At 51.2% G+C, this 18,319-nt stretch overlaps 1 protein-coding gene across 5 annotated transcripts in view; it reads right to left on the bottom strand.

The window, feature by feature from the left end:
• Positions 1 to 13,964: 13,964 nt before the first annotated feature.
• Positions 13,965 to 18,319, bottom strand: part of MAPK9 (mitogen-activated protein kinase 9) — a 50,849-nt gene continuing 46,494 nt past the window's right edge. For 4 of the 5 annotated variants that reach the window (XM_035029373.1, XM_035029371.1, XM_035029372.1 and 1 more), the window contains 2 exons: positions 17,332 to 17,403; positions 13,965 to 15,719 (listed from right to left, as the gene is read on the bottom strand). In XM_035029373.1, the coding sequence (XP_034885264.1) occupies positions 15,577 to 15,719; positions 17,332 to 17,403 (215 nt within the window). In that variant the 3' untranslated portion in view covers positions 13,965 to 15,576. Of the gene's footprint in view, positions 15,725 to 17,331; positions 17,404 to 18,319 lie in introns of all 5 variants that reach the window. The other variant, XM_035029374.1, reaches the window with a different exon arrangement.

The raw sequence follows: 18,319 nt of genomic DNA, 5'->3' as shown, positions 1-18,319 counted from the left end.
AAAAAAAAAAAAAAAGCCAAGGCAGGCTGCTTTCAGGAATAGCTAGATCCAGGTGCTGAAACAACATAAATGAGAATTCACCTCCCCCATCTCCCAGAACGGCCCCCAGCAGCCTTGGCTTGACACCCTCAGAAAGAGCACACCTGTCTGATAGTTCTGGCAAGAGCCTAGGGCTGCTGCACACAGGCTCCGAGGAGCCTGGCTCAGCCATTTCCACAGACCTGGACAGTGAGGATTACAGGCCTGGGTGTTGCCTCCCTGGAGCTCGGGTAAAAGTTAGCTCTGTGTCAACCCCGAGGATGGATGGAGTAGGACTCTGCTCCAAGCACGCCCTGAGGGCTGTTTCCAGAATTCTGGACAAGTGAAAACAACAGAGTCCAGCCTGAGGCTTGCATAGTTGGGGAAACTGAGGCCTGGAGCGAGCAGGTATCTGCCTGGCGCACACAGGGCCAGTGTGGGTTGGTTGGACTGGGCAGGGAGGCAACAGGATCTTGGGACAGGACCAGGCCAGAGGCTGGCCCCAGCGAGAGTGATGCCCAAGACCAATGTCAAGGGTCAGGCTGGGGTAAAGAAGCAAGGGGAAACAGAGGCAGGCAGGGGATGAGGGCAGGTGCTGGGGCCAATCCTTAGGCTGGTGTACTTTCTCCAATTCCCACCCTACAGCCCTAGTCCTCAGGGTTGGCCCAGTGCATTACCCAGAGACGTGCTGGGTTCTAGGCAGAGAAGGTTGCAGGAGGGAACCTGTGAGAGCTGGTGGCCCGCTCACCCGTAACATGAGGGGGCCAGAATGTGGGATCTCCCCACTGAATGTAGCTCAGAGAAGCAGGGCAGTTTCTCCCCACCCTGCCCACTCTCTTGGGGCAAAAGCCTGGGGGCCACTGAGGCATGATGGTCATGCTGAATGAAGGGTGGGGAGCTGGGACTGGGGCGGTGCTTAGGGGAGCAGCGGAAACCGAGGGCAACCTTGCCTGTGGCCACAGTTCAGGCTCTGAGTGAGTAGGCGGGGCTGTGCCCTGTGACAGGAGGAGACGGCCGTGTCCCCTGAGGGCTGCTATGTCCTCGCCCCCTGCACGGGAGGTCAGGTTGGGGCTGAGGCTGCCGCAGGGCCCAGCAGCCCCTTGGGCCGAGTCCCAAGGCCAGCATGGGGTTCTGCTCTGGGCCGACCCTGGGGAGGGGGGGACGCTGGTTGCTGGTGCTGTGCCTGGGCCCTGGGGGAGGTCTGGCCCAGGGTCCACCAGTTTCCCCAGCCCCCTCCCCAGCCTGCCCCTCAGCCTGCTCCGCCCCCTCCCTTCCCACCCCCCACCCCTGGGGCCTCCTCCCCAGAGTGTGGGGCCCTCCTGGGAGCTGTCAGCTCAGGCTACCCGGCCCCCATCCTGCACCCACCCTGAGATATCTAGCGGATACTTCCCGAGGGCCTCCGTGTGCTGCGAACCACGCCGGGTGCAGACGGAGCTGTCAGCAGGATCCGGGCTTGCTGCCCCCTCAGAGCCCGTGGTTTAGAGAGGAGACGCTGAAAACTAACCATACAAACAAAAGAATGAGAAAAGCAATATTTTCAGAGAGCACTTAAGTGCTATAAATGAACCAAGACAGGTGAGGTGGTGGAGTGTGGCTGGGGCTACTTTGGATGGGAGGCCTGGGAAAGCACCCCCCTTCCCTGGCGCATGTGGGGTTCAGGTTGAGACCTGAATGAGGAGCCAGCAGCCCCAAAGGCCAGTGGGAAGAGCATCCTGGGCAGAGGGGCTAGCAGAAGCAAAGGCCCTGTGGACAGCATGTGCTTCACACCTTTGTGAGGAAGGAAGGAGGAGGGGGACGGACAGCGTGGGAGCCCAGGTGGAGGCGGCAAGGCCGGGTCGGGGAGTCCGGGGGTATGAGAAGCTGGGACTCTGTCCTCTGGGTGGGACCCAGGGGAAGTGGATATGCTCTTGGCACCCATGAGCCCTTTCCCAGCACCCCTGGCCCCTGTCCTGGTTGCCTGTGGCCCAGATGGTACCTCCCCAACACAAGAGACTCCGAGACCACCTGAGTTTGCTCCAGCAGCCCAGCACTGGGACGGCAGGACTGGGGTCCCCATCCCCTGAGGAAGCCGCCCCTGGGGCTGCTGCCCTGACGGTGGATGAGAGGGAGGGGGCAGTGGGCAGGGGAAGGGGACTGGGGCAGCCCCATTGCTGGGGGAGAAGCCACTGGGTGACGGAAAGATGAGATGGATGTGTGAGGAGGGCCTGGCCGGAGGGCACAGGGGACCTGTGGAGGCTGTGGGGCCAGGAGGATATTTGGAGGACACCTGGAGGTGGCTGGACTTAGGGTTGCAGGGCCTGGTGTGGGTCGTGGGGGGCGAAGGAAGGAGACACCGGGGTTCCGGTCGCTGCAGACACTCGGCACCTGGAGCCTGCGAGAGCTGGCGGCACGTCGGTCCCAACTCTTGGCCCAGCCAGAGCAGGGGACTCAGGAAGGAAGCTGACACCACGCGGGACTGCCACGCAGTGTCACCAGTAACATCAGAGAATGGTGAGGACAGAACTTTGGGCTCTGGCCAGTGCATTTTATTAGTGCAACTCATAACTCATCTGTTCTTGGGTCTGGTGAAAACTCTCTGCGAGCTAAACTATAAGGGCAAAGCTCCAGGAGGAAGTGATCTGAGAGCCAGCCACTAGTGGGGGTCACTGTATGGACTGTGTCCCCCCCATTTACAGGTTGAAATCCTCAGCCCCAAGGTGATGGTATTAAGATGCGGGCCTTAGGGGGGTGACTGACTAGTTCAAGCAGGTGAGCCCTCATGAATGGGACCCCAGAAAGCTCCTTTGCCCCTTCTATGTGAGGACACAGGGCAAAGGTGTCCATCTGTGAGCCAGGAGGTGGACCCCCACCAGAACTCAGTGATGCCGCCACCCTGATCTTGGACCTCCAGCCTCCAGGACTGGGAAAGGTAAGTTTCTGTGGTTATGAGCCACCCAGTCCGTGGTGCTTTGCTACAGTGGCCTGATCGGGCGGAGACAGTCACATTTGATTCTTGTTTATAGACCAGGGCGCTGACTACCCGCTGATTCCTGCCGGGTGAGGATCACAGAGAGCGAGCGAGCGAGCACGTGTGTGTGTGCACTTCTGGCATGTGCTCCGTGTATGTGCATGGTGCATGTGTGTGTGTGTGTGGTATGCACGTGGGGGCTGGTGAGTGAGGATTTGATCCCCATCTGGGTCCCCCAGTGCAATGTTCCAAGCAGGGCTGGTGTGAGGACAGAGGCAGGAGTCCGCTGGAAGCAGAGCCTGAGTGCAGGTGGTCTATGTCGGTGGGGATCCCAGGGAGCCAGGGAGGACAGAGAGACTGAAAGAGGGAAGGGGGGACAGCCCACAAAGGGTACATTATGAGGATGGGTACCATCATGGCCAGCATGGTTTCGGACTTTGGGGAACTGTGTGGCAAGTGTCTCAGCTGCTCCTGCAGGGCGGAGAGCTTATTTACATCCCCCGTCCTTCCAGGGGGCTCCTGCATGATGGCGGGGCAGGCTCGGCAACTCAAGCAAAATTCCTGAGGCGGAAGAGCAGAGCGTGAGGTAGGCCACTCCTGACACGTGCCTGGAGCCATCCACCCGGCTCTGAGTGGGGCGAGACTTGGCACAGTGTGCGAAGCTTGCACGCAACAGTGCCGCCCGTTGGAACACTCAGATTCCCTCAGGTCCCCAGTTAAGTTCACAGGGTCACCCCTCTCCTCTGCCGCTCCCCCGGAGTCTCCCCACCTGCAGGCAGCCCTTCCACCCACCTAGGTGGCCACTGGGGGCACCTGCCACACCAGAGACTTCACTTTTCCAGGCTGTCCAGTGTCACCGGGCATTAGGCATCACCCAGAACCAGAGGACAGGCGGCACCCCAGGACCCCCATTGAGACTCCGGTTTGGGTGTCTGAGTGGTCTCCCAGTCCCCAGGTGATGCAGATGCAAGCAGGAGATGGGGCACACTCTGAGAAATGCTGACTGAAAGGGGTGTAACGTGATCACCCCCACTTGTGGGGCAGAATAACGGCCCCTCCCCCGAGATGTTCACATCCTAATCCCTGGAACCTGTGAATATGTGGCCTTTCACAGCAGGTGTGATTCAGTTAGGACTCTGAGATAGGGACACTACCCTGGATGATCTGGGTGAGCCAGTGTCATCACACGGGTGCTTAAAAGTGGGAGATGGGCAGAGATGTGAGGACGGGAGTAGGGTCAGAGAGATGCCCGCTGCTGGCTTTGAAGATGGAGGAAAGGGGCCATGAGCCAAGGAATGTGGCTGGCCTCTGGAAGCTGGAAAAGGCAAGGAACAAATCTCCACCACCCCCACCTCCTCCCCTGAGCCTCCAGCTGGAACTGGCCCTGCGGACAGCTTGCTTCAAGCCTCCTGAGACCCAGGTGGGCCTTCTGACCTTCTGAACTGCAACATAATACCCTTGCATTGTTGTGAGCCATGGAGTTTGTGGTAAGTAGAGACAGCAACAGTAGGAGACTAAGACACCAGTCCACAAACGAGGCTCAGAGAGGGCAGGCGGCCCGTGCAGGTGGCTCAGCAGACCCAGCGCCCAAGCCCTCCCTGCTTTCCCCTGGCTGCCCTGTGTGGGGTGCGGGGGCAGCACGGCCGAGGCGGGGAACTGCCGTCCGCAGGGCCCCTGCGTGCCTGCGCAGAGTGGATATGCGCTCGGCCTGCCCTTTTTGACCTGGGGGCCGCAGACCCTGCCAAGGCCTGCGAATCAGAGGGTCGGGGTGGGCCCAGGACTCTGCCTCTTGCAGCACCAGTACCAGCCCACAACGGTAAATGTGGTTTACCGGCCTTCAGTGGTTCACGGTGGACCAGCAGGAAAAGCACACATTGTGGTTTTCGACATCCGTCTGTCCTAAGCGGGATGCTGGCGACCTTGATGATGTACATATAAAGGTGGAGTGAGCCCCGTGGCGGTGGGAGCTCGGGTTTGAAAAACAGCCACGTGGTCAGCTGGGGCCGCGGAGGCTGCCACGGGGGCAGAGACACGGCGGTCACAGCGGCGTCCCGAGGCTCACTCGAGGGTCGGGGGCAGGACAGGGGGTAGCTGGACGAGAGTGGTAGCCAGGAGACCCTTGGGTCACTACAGCCGCTGTCCCTGTGCGTAAGGACTGGTTTGCCGTTGGGCGGTGGTGGAGACGGGACCACAGGGGCAGAGCTGACCTACCTTTTGGTGATAAAGGGGTTAGAGCCTCCTTCCCCCAGGCAACTTCTCCTTGTAGTTGTCAGCTCACCTGCATTAAGTATGTGATTGCAGCCACGGAGTCAAGTCTCCAGAGGCAGGGGCTTGTGCGTCCGATTTATGGTCCGGTTATGTATGAGCTGCTGGCGGAGCGAGCACTGGTCGGAAGGAAGGAAGGAACGGCCTGTGGCTGGGTGCGGAGGAGAGGGGACGGGAGGGGGCCTGGCAGGGGAGCCCGGGAAGCAGGTTGGCCCTGGTGAGGAGTCTGGGCGTGGGTCTGTGGAAGGATGCATTTTCATTGCACAGAGGCGGCAGGATTTCCCTGGGGATCCGTGCTCTCTGCCTCCGGCCGGGCTGTCTGTTCCCAACCCCGGCGCGGGGGATCAGCAGGCTAACGGGACACAGGCACCGAGCTCCGGCAGGGCGAGGCCTGGTCTATGTCCTCTCGGTGGGTGCAGCCAATACCTCTTTCTCCTGGTCGGGTGCCAGGCGGTCCCGCACTGGTGCACTGTGCATTTCTGCTGGCCAGCTTGCACACGCATGCACACACACACACACAGGCACACGCCGCACCAGTCCCCATCGGGAGGTGGCTTCAGGCTGTGGCCTCAGGATGTTTGACACTTTCTGCTTCCTCCTGCTCTTCCCCGAATGAGCCCCGCCACTCCCCAAAGGAAGCTCTTTTCAGAGTTTTCTGAGCATGTCTTTTTAAAAACAAAAATAGGTTATTTATTGAAACAGTTGTGTTGAGTCATCCTTGCTTTCTGGAAACCATACAATGTCGGATTCAGTTAGCATCTATGAAAAGGGCATGTGATCTTGATCTTTTTCCAATTCTGGAATCAAGATTATACCAACCTTCCAAACGGAGTTGGGGTTGGTTTGAAAATCTTGGGTAAGAGAGGGTTTTTCTGTTGTGTGGAAGTTTAGTAAAAACTGACTCGTAAGATTGATTGGTCCTGGCGGGATTTTGGGGGGGTGGCCTTCGGTTGGCACTTCCCTTTCTCTGATGGCCACTGGTCCAGTGGAGTTTCCTGAACACACAGCAACACGCACGGGGCCGTCACCAGCCTGTCCAGCCCCAGCCCCTGTCTGCGCACAAACGGGCTGGGGGAGCTCACGCTGGCTCCCTGCCTCAGTTTCCCCAACTTCACGTTGGAGAAAACATGCTGAGCTCACGGGAACTGTTGAGATTACATAAATTCACATGTACGATGTACTTAGTGTCATCACTCTTGAGACAATTTCAATCCTTTTTATTTCTACTGAAAATGATCTGCTTCTCGCAGATTATCATGGGTGTTAGAATGTTGTAAATATCGCGTCTGTGATTACTTCTCTTTTTCTCTTTGCTGTTACTTGTATATTCTTTTTTTCCGTGGCCAGTATTGCCAGAGGTTTGTCTGCCTTATTAATTTTTTGGTTTTGCTGCTTTTTCTCTCATTTTTATTTTCTAGTTTCTTGTCCTTGTCCTTATTTTTATTCTTCTTACCTTTTTTGTTCCTTTGGCCTTGATCTGTTGCTCTTCTGTCAATCGCCCGTGTTGAATACTGAACTCAATTTTAACAATTTGTCTTGTTTTTTTTTAAAGATTTTATTTATTTATTTGACAGAGAGAGACACAGCAAGTGAGGGAACACAAGCAGGGGGAGTGGGAGAGGGAGAAGCAGGCTTCCCGCTGAGCAGGGAGCCCGATGCGGGGCTCGATCCCAGGACCCTGGGATCACGACCTGAGCCGAAGGCAGACGCTTCTTGTTTTTGACCCAGGCGCCCCTGTCTTGTTTTTGATACATGTATTTAGGCCTTAGCTGGGGGCTACCAAAATTGCTATGTTGTGTTTTTTAGGGCCCGTGCACTTTTAGGAATTTCTCAATTTTTCCTTATGATTTCTTCTTTCATGTAGGTTGCTTATAGTGTACTGTTTAGTCCCCAGATGTGGGCGATCTTTTCAAATTTATTTTGGATTTTATTGCATTATCATAGAAAAACTGTCGTGTATTAGGGACTTTGGGATTTACTGAGGTGCCCTCTATGGCTTGGTACGTAGTCCTTTTTCCTTTAAGTTCCATGCGTGATGAAAGGGAATTTGCCTGTTGGGTATAATATTCTGTATGAGCCCAAGTTAAATAACTGTGGCATTCCAATCTTCTAGATCTTTGCTCATTTTTCACCTGCTTGACCTGTCAGTTTCTGAGAGGAGTGCATCCCAACTATACTTTTTATTTCTCTCTGTGGTACTGTCATTTTATACACACACACACACACGGATTCTTTAGGTTTTTCTCAAGTCATGTGGATGCATTTACCCACGTGAGCACTCCTATTATAAACACTATGAATGTGTCCGCTTTTGATATATAGGTGCTTATGTGCATACGTGTCTATGCGTCCTTGTGCTTTAGTCTACAAGGCATTCTGCATGAGTTCGTTAGACGTTAAAGAGCCTGGTGCTCGTGTGTAAAAATCAGGAGGGAGAGATGTGTGACCACGTGTACCTGCATAAATGTAACGTATGCACACAGGTCCGTACTCTGCACGTACGCAGACGGAGAAGGCTAACGTGCGTGCGGTAAAATGTTAGCATCCGGGAACCCAGGTGAAGAAAGGTATCCAGGAATCCTTTGAACTATGTTTGCAACTCTTCTGTCACCCTGGAACTACTTCATTAGTACGATTTTTTTTAATTTTCAGTAGGCTCCAGCCCCAACCTGGGGCTTGAACTCACGACCCTGAGATCAAGATTCGCACGCTCTAGCGACTGAGCCAGCCAGGAGCGCCCACTCTGAAACTACTCCAAAATAAAAAGTTAAAAGCTTAATGAGCTCAGAGCACTGGTGTGAATCAGGAATGGGGGAGCTTCCCTGGCCACAATTTAAGTCTCAAAAAGAATGGTTGGAATACTTAACGAGAAAACAAACCCTCCTGTGATACCACGTGAGGCAGTGACTGAAGCCACATCCCACTCTGAAAACTGGTGGCTGAAGAGAAGGGACCGGCGTGGAGTCCCCCTTCAGCCAGGCCTCACCTGGGGGCCACCAAGCAGCCCCGGCTGATGCCAAGGCTCCCCGACAGCACAGTCCCAGAAATGGCATCGGGGGGATGGTAGAATCAAGGACCTCCCTCTCCCCTAAGCTCTCTGAGACTCCTGCTCATAGTCAGGATTAGCACATGGTATGTCGGGGAGGGGGCATGCCGACCTTCTGGTCAGAGGGAGCAATACCGTGACTATACGTGCTGTAATGAGGCAGGACTGGGCCAGAGACCCCGAACCCACGGGCAGTTTTAGCATCACTGACAGTGGGTTAAAAAGAATGAAGTATCTTCTGATGGGAGTTTGTACAAAGGACACGATATCACTTAAATGCGTTATAACTAAAAGATGTACATGTATCTATCAAACCTTTCGATAAAGCCTGCAGATCCAGCAAATGCTGGAGATGGGGAGCACGGTCAGTGCACCCCCGTGGAAGCAGCCACACAGTGCTAGAGGGGGGCCCACATCTGTGGGGACAGCGTGCCGGGTACCACGGGCTGGGGTCATGGGGGATTGGAAGTTTCTTAAGGACATGACAACCAGAAATTGGACACCAGGAATGCAAGGGCCGGTTACACCGGTAAAAGACTTTGGGGACACTGGGGAAATCCCAAGGCCTAGCTATTAGGCCAGATGAGAATTTACAGATGTGGACAGCTGCAGATCGGTAAATGAAGCATGCAGGTTATAAAAGCACGTATGGTATGACCCCATTTGGGCAAAAACAAACAAACAAACAAAACCCCAAACAAGCAAAAAAACCACCTAGATGTGCATATGTCCATATAAAAGCATCTGAAAGATACACAATAAGGTTATTAACAGTGGTCATCTCTGAAGGGGGGAATACGGTATGTTTAGTTTCTCATCCTTGATTATACTTTCTAACATATATATATATATATATATAGGGAGAGAGAGAGAGAGAATATATATATTTTTGCATTTTTAAAAATAGGGAGCAGATGGGAGGCGAGGAGGTGGAGAAAGTGAGTATAGACTGCTCTTGATTTCTGTTTCAAAGGGGAGCGATTGGAGGGTGATGTTGGGTTATGAGCGGAGGCGGGGAACCGAACAGAGGGACGGAGAGAGGCCACACAGCATCGAGCTCCTGTGGGAGCGACGGTCCGGCAGGGCAGGGAGGCAGGCCGCGTGGGCCGTCCAGCACGTCCAGTGAGGGGCCACCTTTGAGGGGACGTGAGAATAAATACAGACAGGTGAGTATTGCTGATCCAATATTTATCTCTTACAGCTTCTTGAGGGCAGCATGATGGTTATTCCTTGAAAACAAAGGAAGCTTCTCCGAAAAGGCAGGCCTACTCAAGACGATAAACCTTTGAGGTTGTACGCGGCTCGAGCCAGGCTCTGTTGTGGACGGGCCACAGGAGAGCGGCTTGGGGTCGGGGCTGGACACGGAAACAGAGTAAGGCCATCGCGCCTTTCCACCCTGCTCCCCTACCCACTCCCTGACCTGCGGACATGGACAACAACTGGCCATGTCTTCTAAGTGGCCACAGGCTATCAAGAATGTAGATCTAGAAGGGGAAGTTGGCGCGCTCCCCACCTGCTCCTCCCGAGAGAAAACCGAAGCATGAACTCCGAGCACCAGTGCGTGGTGACAGACTCCTTTCTCTTCCTGAGATGTGACGAGGAAGTAGCTCAGAGGATGCTGCCAAAGTGCTCTCGGCTTGCTGTGTGGCATCCATTAGGATGCGTCTTCCTGACCTCCTTGGCGAGATAACACGCCGCACCGGCTGAACGACGTTGCTGTTGAGCGGAGGGACCCCCGCCGAGGAGGGGACGATGCGCCGGCCACATGGGCCCCTCTCTGTGACTGCCGGGGTCTGTCCTGAGGCTCTGCCACTCAAGACTGTTGATCACCACCTGCATGAATCTTCAGAAGGCACGTGTGTGCTCCTAAAACTGACAGATGTCACAAGCTGGCAGACGGGACGCCCGTGAAGGCTGATAGAGTCAGGATTAAGTGCCACGGCACAGAATCCAGGGGCTCCGATGGACTGCAGGCGTCGGGGGTGACATGGCTGGGAAAGCTCAGGCCCCCGCGATGGTGTTAATTGGCTGGGGAGGCCTTGCTTGCTGGGCACGCTGCTCAGGCTGTATCTGGAATATTCGTTCACTTCCAGGCCCGCATTTATAGGGTGCACAAGATGGTGAGGCTCTGGGGGCTTTGTCAGGTGGGAGAGGGTTGGAGGAACTTTGAGTTGAAGGTAGAGAAAGGAAGACTTGCAGCTTACCTTTTCAACCAAAAGAGGAAAGCTTGTCTCACAAGATGGATCAGACTCCCTCTATTTCACCTAAGGGAAAGGCCTAGGGCCCCAGGCATGGGAGTTGTGGGAACGGGTTTCTGTTCTGTGAAAGGAAGAACTTCCTGATGGTCAAAACTACACAGAACTCTGCGGGGAGGGCCTTTCCTTCATTAAAGCCATCTGAGCAGAGGCTGGCCGGCCTCCTCAGGTGCATTCCCGCCCTGAACGAGGGTCTCTCCATCCATTGTTAGGCTTTATGAAAGCGAAGTGAGTAAATGCAATTAAGGTGAAAGCATGCTTATAGAAATTCTAAGAAAGTCAGGGAAGTTTTGGGAGAAGGGCAGAAAATATTACTGGGGAACCGACAATTTAAAATAGGGATTTCGGGGGCAAGTTCAGAGTTTATTTCAAAGCGCAGCATGAACTACTTCTTGAAAAATGAAGAGATGGATTTAATTTTGTCCGTGTCTCCATGAAGTCTGTATTATAAGCTCCTTTCAGTCTTGCACTTAAATTCCACATGGAAGGAATAACAGAAATGATCCCTTTCACTGGACTTGAACCCCTCTGTTTTTCTTTTTGAGACTACTGACTAGTGCTGGGCTTGGAGTGAAGACGTCCCCAACATCCGCGTGCAAGTGTCCCAGCTGGTGAGAGCAGAAGAGGCTTCTTCTGCAGGCTTGGCCTCCCTCTGCACACATGAAGCATCTATAAGCTGCTTCTAGAATGGGGCTCTTCACACGGTATCCACCAGGGGCCAGGACTCCTCGAAAAGTGTGGCAGAATTTTGTGTTCATGGCATTTTTCTTTGGGGAGGGGCACTGTTTGCCTCAGACCCCCCCAACGGGGCTTATGACTAAAGAAGAGTGAGTCGTGCACCTGCAGGAACACAAGGCAGTGTGAGGACGCAAGCCCGCGCTCCGTCCGTCCTCCGCCTCGGTGTGGTGCAGGCCTCGGGCTGTGTTTGAGAACTCACTCCGAACTTCCCTTCCAACTTTAAAGCACCAGCAGAGACAGGGGGATAGCAAACACCCTTCCTCACAAAGATCCCGGGCCCCCAAAGCCTGACTCTTTCAAACCGTGAAGGAGTGTGTGGCCCAGGGCCTTGAGAACGCAGTGAACGCCAAGTTCCCCATGGCCGTGACAGGCACATCCTTCCTAAATCCTGGTCACAGATGGTCTCAACGAGACATGACTGACCACTCTCAGTTTGTTACCAGTTTTCCTGATCTAAAAACAGAATACTGAATAACTGCCTTATTGCCAAAGGGAACCTTATGCTTAAATTCATACCATAGGAGCGTCAGGACAATATTAGGTTATTTTGAAAGATTACCCTTCCCCCCACCAAAAAGCCCCCACCCCACTACACTCACCATTTCAGTCAATAAATAAAAAGCATTTTAGTACTGTCTGCTTTGAATGTCTGAAGGGGGTAAGATAGAGAAATGGGACCCAGACCTGTATCAAGAAGAAGGTTTTCCTTCTCTAGAGAACTTTACAAATCAGACTGATACTCATCTATCTGGAATGATTCTAGCCCTTTGAAGCAGAGAAGAGAAAGTGAGCCATTGAGGGCCCTTCCAGTCCTGTGGTTTTACATAGTGAACATCTTTTTTAAGTCGGCTCCACACCCAGTGTGGAGCCTAATGTGGGGCCTGCACTGAGATCAAGCCTGAGCTGAGATCAAGAGTCGGATGCCCGACCGACTGAGCCACCCAGGCACCCCTGAGTAGTGAACATCTTAAAGTGCCTCGAACCCAGAAGTGAAATCAAAGTGGCTTATCCCATCCACAAAACCACACTGTTAACTATTCTAAGTAAGACAAGTAAAGACCCATCGGCCACGCCTTGTGAGAAAAATTCTTACACCAATACTCGGAATATTCCATCTTGTATACTTGCGTATTTTTGAAAACTGAGAATCAGAAATTTGCAGAACATCTTCAGTCAGAGACGTAAAAGAAATGTTTTGCCTGTCAATTAAAAACATTTGCTAATACTGATGGAAATGACGACACTCCAGCATCAGCCTGTGTTCATGTTAAATCTGTAATCAGAGATGGTGAAGTGGAAATATAGCCAAGCGTCACTTAAAAACACAAAAGAACTGGACATGCTGTACACTTCTCTTTTAAAATGTATCTGTATTATTTTCACCAATCAAAACACACATAATATATTTTATTATAAAACATTAGGCAATGTTACTGTTGAGGTCTGCCATCTGAAGGTCACACCTGTATTTGCTGCCAGCATGAAACACCAGAGGAGGACGTTAGAAATCAACCGGACGAACTCCTACATCGTTACCATGACTTACATACAGGGCATCAGATCTGGATTCAAGCGGGATCCCATCCAGCGGTTCAACCAGGGGCTCTGGGTGTCAGCAGGGGGCCCTGCCAAGGCTTTTCTCCTTCCAGCACGGAGGCTCTGGGTTTTGCGTCCCAGAGAGGAGAACAGAGCCCTGCTGCCGTTTCCACGACCGTGACTGATCAACACTGAGCAGTCTGTGTTTCCACAATGTTCTCCTGCTCCGAGAGACCCTATCTGCTCTCCAAAACCTGCACTTGAGGTCAAGACCCAACCTAGGGGAGGCAGTTATTTCCTTTTTGACTGAAAACGAAGCCAACAGATAAAATAAACCTAGTCCAAATTCCAGGCTAATGACAAATTACCTGGTTTAGAAAAATATGTGTCCAAAATAGTTACTTCCAGGGTTGTGTACAGTATAAATTACAAAAATAAAATAGAAAAGATGAAAAAGTTGAGCACGTTTTAGTTCTTTTTCCAACGTCAGCATTCAGCCATCGAGAGCAGTTTGAAACTGTCTACACTGCACCAGGACCTCGGCACATCTCGGCTCAGGGGGAGGACCCTGACGTGGGGTGAGGTATTTCTACAGAGTTCTGCTGCCTGCAGCCCCGTGGCCTGTCCTAGGTGTGCTCGCTGCTCCCCAGTGGAAGGTGGGCATGGCAGGAAGGCCACCCACACCAACACAGGCTGCCCCCGTGAATGCACGGAGGCAGAACTGACCAGAACCCAGACTGTGGGTGGCACCCGGCTCCACTCACAAAGGGCACCTCACAAGCAGGAGCTTCATGTGCCCTCAGCATCCCCGTGCCGTGTTCACAGAAGCCTAGAGCAGATGATGCATTTTTAAAACTCTCTTTTTTCTTTTTAAAGATAGATTTAGTGAAGTCTTGTTAAAGAATGTATATTAGAGAGAAGGCCGTTTTAAGATGTTTATATATGTATAATGGTAACTTTCTTCACTGTACCATCAGGCCTCCAAAACCAAAACCATCCTAAGCCATATCATAGGTGTTTCTGCTTCAATCCAAGTCAGCATTTCCTCTTGTACTTGAATGCGTCTAAACCTCACAATATAAAACTAGTACTTCAATACTAATTTTGTTCATCAAGGGTTCCAGTTTCCAGTGATAAGACCAACCAACGATACAACTGGTGCAGAGAGAATCATATATTTTAGATAATATTTATAATAAACTTTCTTGTCAAAGTTCCTCCTCAGAACACATTCTATAGAATGTTGACCCAATAGCTTCCCAAACAGTTAAACACAAGATAGGAATTTGTAACAGAATAAGCTCAAGGGATAAGCATTACGAGCACAGGGAGCCAAAATGTGACCATCGTAACCCCATTTCTGTAGTGACACTTCAATACTCAGTAACTTCGGGAACTCTGAATGATTTCCACATCAGAAAGTCTGAAAGCATCAATTTCAGGTGAGCAGTTTTAGATCAGAAAATACTCAATAGTTAATCACTACTCTTGAGGGTGCTTCCTCCATAACCCTGTGAGGAGGTTTCCCAGAAAATTCATGGGTTTCCCTTAGGAAAAAGAAATGCTCCATGAACTGGGAAACACCACCATCACAGAGGTGTCCTGAATCGCCTTGCTTCCTACAACAGACCCAAGTGGAGGGGTGGGGGGGAGGAGGGAGGCGGTTTATGGGGTTTCTTTCAGCAAAGAAAGAAAATCGAGGAAGAACGTTAGGTTGGAAACCGGAAACGCTGCCCTGGGAGATGGTGCCTCCCCCGGGAACGACCCTGACCAGTCTCGGGGGAAGCAAGCGCTTGGAAGAAGTCACTGCCGTTGTCTTCAGTGACCGTTTTTGTCAAATTCTACTCTCGCCTCTAATGGATTCGAGAATCTGCCATTGTGTTATTGACGTGGAGCGTTAGGTGCCTTATAAAGAAGGTGAAGTTTTAGGTGGCATTTTAAATTAATGAGTCCAGAAGACCAGGAGAAAGGAGCGAGGGCAGATTAGGACTGTAAAGGCATATACGTCTTAAGCAGCACAAAACTTAAAATTTTATCATGCAATAAAGCTGAATGTACAGTCATCCCAGACTAAGACAATTTAGAGGAAACAAAGTGTCCATATAGGTCTCTTGGTTTTAGCAGTGATAATCCTCAGCCCAAAACATGACAAATTTAAGAAAAGTTGTATTTTTTTATTTATTAAATAGATTTAATTATATTCCTTCTGAAATACAAAAGATAGAATAAATCATACCATAAAAGAAGGTAAGATACGATAATATGATGGTGGCCAATTAATACACATAAATGTATTTTTCCTGGACAGACACCAAATTACTTAAGAGGATTAAGAGATAATTCTGGAAGCAGCACTACCTGGAAGATTATTTGGCATTTAAATACTGATTTCCAAAGTGCTAGATGGCAAGCCTGAGCAAGCACACGTGGTCACATGCATATATGTCCCAACAGTTACTGAGGATGAGAAATTGTCACTACTATTACCGTACAACTTAAAATAAAAAATCATCTATTCTAATTGCTCACCTGAAATGACCTTGCACAAAATCTCTACGAGTGTGGCTTGCACTTGTGTTCTTCAGACATAGTCTGCTTCATTGTATAATCTAGGCAGGCAATCCTATTGGAACTGAGCAGGGCAAGGCATCGTGTTCCTTACATGCAGAACATGGAGTTTTTTTCTATTTGGTTCCATCAACCCCCCAAGCCTTTCAGGCCATGGAAGCGGGAGTTCCTTCACTGCTGGCGAGCTTACGGCTCGTGACTTATCATCGGCAACCTTCGAGGGGTCCCGTCGAGGCATCGAGGCTGCTGTCTGTGTCTGAGGCCAGCGTCTGCTCGGTGGACATGGATGAGATGTCGTTGATGGATGACGACCGGGAAGGAGTGGCGTTGCTGCTTACCGCTGCATCTGTGCTAAGAAAACCAAACAGAATAAAATCTGAGGCACGACATTGCCGCGGGTGCGGGCACTGAGACCTGGGGCCGTCTCCCAGCCCCGGGCTTCTGTGGCTCCCTGGTCTCACTACCAGCATGAACAAGCAGTGAGTCGGCTGCCCGTGCCCACCTTTTCCTGGAGTCTTTCTCTGGGCCCAGGGTCCCAAACATTCCTGGTCTTTCCCTACAACATTCTTCTTTTCTTCCCAGTGGCTAAACATCGTATCTGTGCATGCGTATAATCATGTTGAAAAATACCTGCCTCTTTAAAAAAGATATTCGTAGAAAATTGCTGAATTTATCCTACAACTATCGGTGTCACAAAAGGCTGAAGCCCAAATAGGGTTCAAGGGTCATCAGACATTTCAGCTATAATCATCAACACTTGGTCCGAAGGAAAAAAACAGCAACCTTTGAAGAATTCTTTTGTAATAAAAACGGAATGGAAAACAATCAGAGAGGGAGACAAACCATGAGAGACTCTTAATCGCAGGAAATAAACTGAGGGTTGCTGGAGGGGTTGGAGGATGGGGGGATGGGGTAACCGGGTGATGGGCATTAACAAGGGCACGTGATGTGATGAGCCCTGGGTGTTACACGCAACTGATGAATCACTGAATGCTACATCTGAAACTAAGTATGTACTATATGTGGGCTAACTGAATTTAAATTTAAAAAACCCTGCTAAAATAAAGACTGTATACAAACAAACAGAAAGGAAAAAGTTTAGTGGCCTCTTGTTCATTTTATTTTTGTTTTATACATCCTGAAAACTAACATTTTGGTTTTTTAAGGTACACGAAACTACCCTGTTTCCTACGGTCCGTATTTTAGTCTGGCTTGAGCAAAAATAAAACATCTGAGCTCCCAGAGGCCAGTACTTGCAGTCTTAAACATGTGCCTCGTTAACCACGGGCACCTAAATCTGTGCTGAAGTTACATAATCTCTAGATGCTTGACACATACGTCATGCTGAATATAAAATTCAAGAGAAAGTATGCAGTGCCGTCTGCACCTCCGTGTGCATGTGCATGGGCTTCTGGGGGGATACGAGGTGAGCCAATAAATATACCTTGGAAGGATTTCACTCAGGAAGCAGGTGGGATCCTACGGATCTGAGTGAACACGACACATGTTATGTCTCCAACAGTCACCCGGGGAACCGACCACCAGGCAGACCAAGTACAAATGTGGGAGAATTGTATGAACAGCTTTCTCAAAAGGAAACCAAATTCCATTGTACTTAGATTTGCACAGATTTTCCTCTGTAACCGGGTGGGGCCAGTCCAGAGAGGGTCACGCACCTTGGCAACATTTTAAACTCGGCTCCGTCATCTGCACGCGGGGCTGGCGGGAGCAGAGGCAGGCACGGGACAAGGACGGCTCGGACGCAGTTAGTTTAGTGCCCGGCACACCAGGAACCTGCTGGCTGCCGCCAGCATGACGCCCCAGACAGGGAGCCCATCTCACAGCACGAGCTTTCGGACCCAGTGCCCGTCGAGGTGGTACTTCAGGCACTTCTGCCATTTAGGAAAGTTGGACGGGGAAAAGGAAATTGTAACGAAGCTATTAAAGCAATCACTAACCTGAAGGCTGATCTTTGACCACACCGTTCTTGCTTCTCTCTTCCCAGTCCAGCACTTCTTTGTATATCAGCTCTTCAAAAAGAAACGCAAGGTAAGAGGCTTCATCAGTTTCTCTGCATCTCTGAACCCTGCTTCCTAATCAATCGGGACCACTCCAAGGGCACTGTGATGCCTTATTTTTAACTGTGATATATGGCTAATTCAATAATACCGTCTACCTAGACCAAAGCATCCATGTTTTTGATCCATTACTCTTCTTAACCCAACTGTGAGGGCGGCCGAAACCCCAGGCAGTTCTAAGCCCACAAGGGGGTTGTACAAGGGGCAGGGGACCAGCAAAGTGGCTCTCGTGGAGCATTTTAAAGTACTAGACACTTCTGCACTGTTTGCACGTGTTTCTGTCATTACTCGGGATTCTCCAAATGGAGCCGGTATCCATCTGTGGGTAAGAAGCCCCTCCAGACTGGCCAGAAATTAATCCAAATTCCTCAGTCATTTCTTGGCTTCAACCTTAGTTTCCTTGGTTCTGACTTGTAAGTAAAGCTAACGACCTACTAAGGAAGCATTAGGGGTTCCTACAATTTCGGCGTTCGTGAACCAAGATGAGAACGCTGCGAGCATCTCCTTGGCCGCGGAGCGTGGCTGCGTGCATCGTCCTGCCGAGCGCATGTTCACACAGGTCCCGGCTCTTCGAGGCCCCGGGGAGAGCAGATGTAATCTGCTTGGGCAGAGCACGTTGCCACCTTTGACCTGCACTCACTGAGGCTCTCAATTCCTACTGATTCTGCTTTTTAATGGAGAATTGTTCTTCGACCTTCTGGTTACGGGCTGTTTGCTGTGGGCTGTTTGGTGAATCTTAAAATCTTCAGAAGCAAACAGTATGCGGTTCATACCTGCTCCTCTCTAATTCTGTTATCTAGGGAGTGGGAAGACAGGGGCTAAGAGGGGCTGCAGGGCCTCTAGCCCTTTACCCTAGAAAGGCTCCCGC

Source organism: Mirounga leonina, unplaced genomic scaffold (assembly GCF_011800145.1).
Source record: "Mirounga leonina isolate KUSES-001 unplaced genomic scaffold, KU_Mleo_1.0 Mir_239, whole genome shotgun sequence".
Classification (NCBI taxonomy): domain Eukaryota; kingdom Metazoa; phylum Chordata; class Mammalia; order Carnivora; family Phocidae; genus Mirounga; species Mirounga leonina.
Note: the sequence above shows the minus strand (reverse complement) of the source record. Positions and strands in the feature narration are given on the sequence as shown.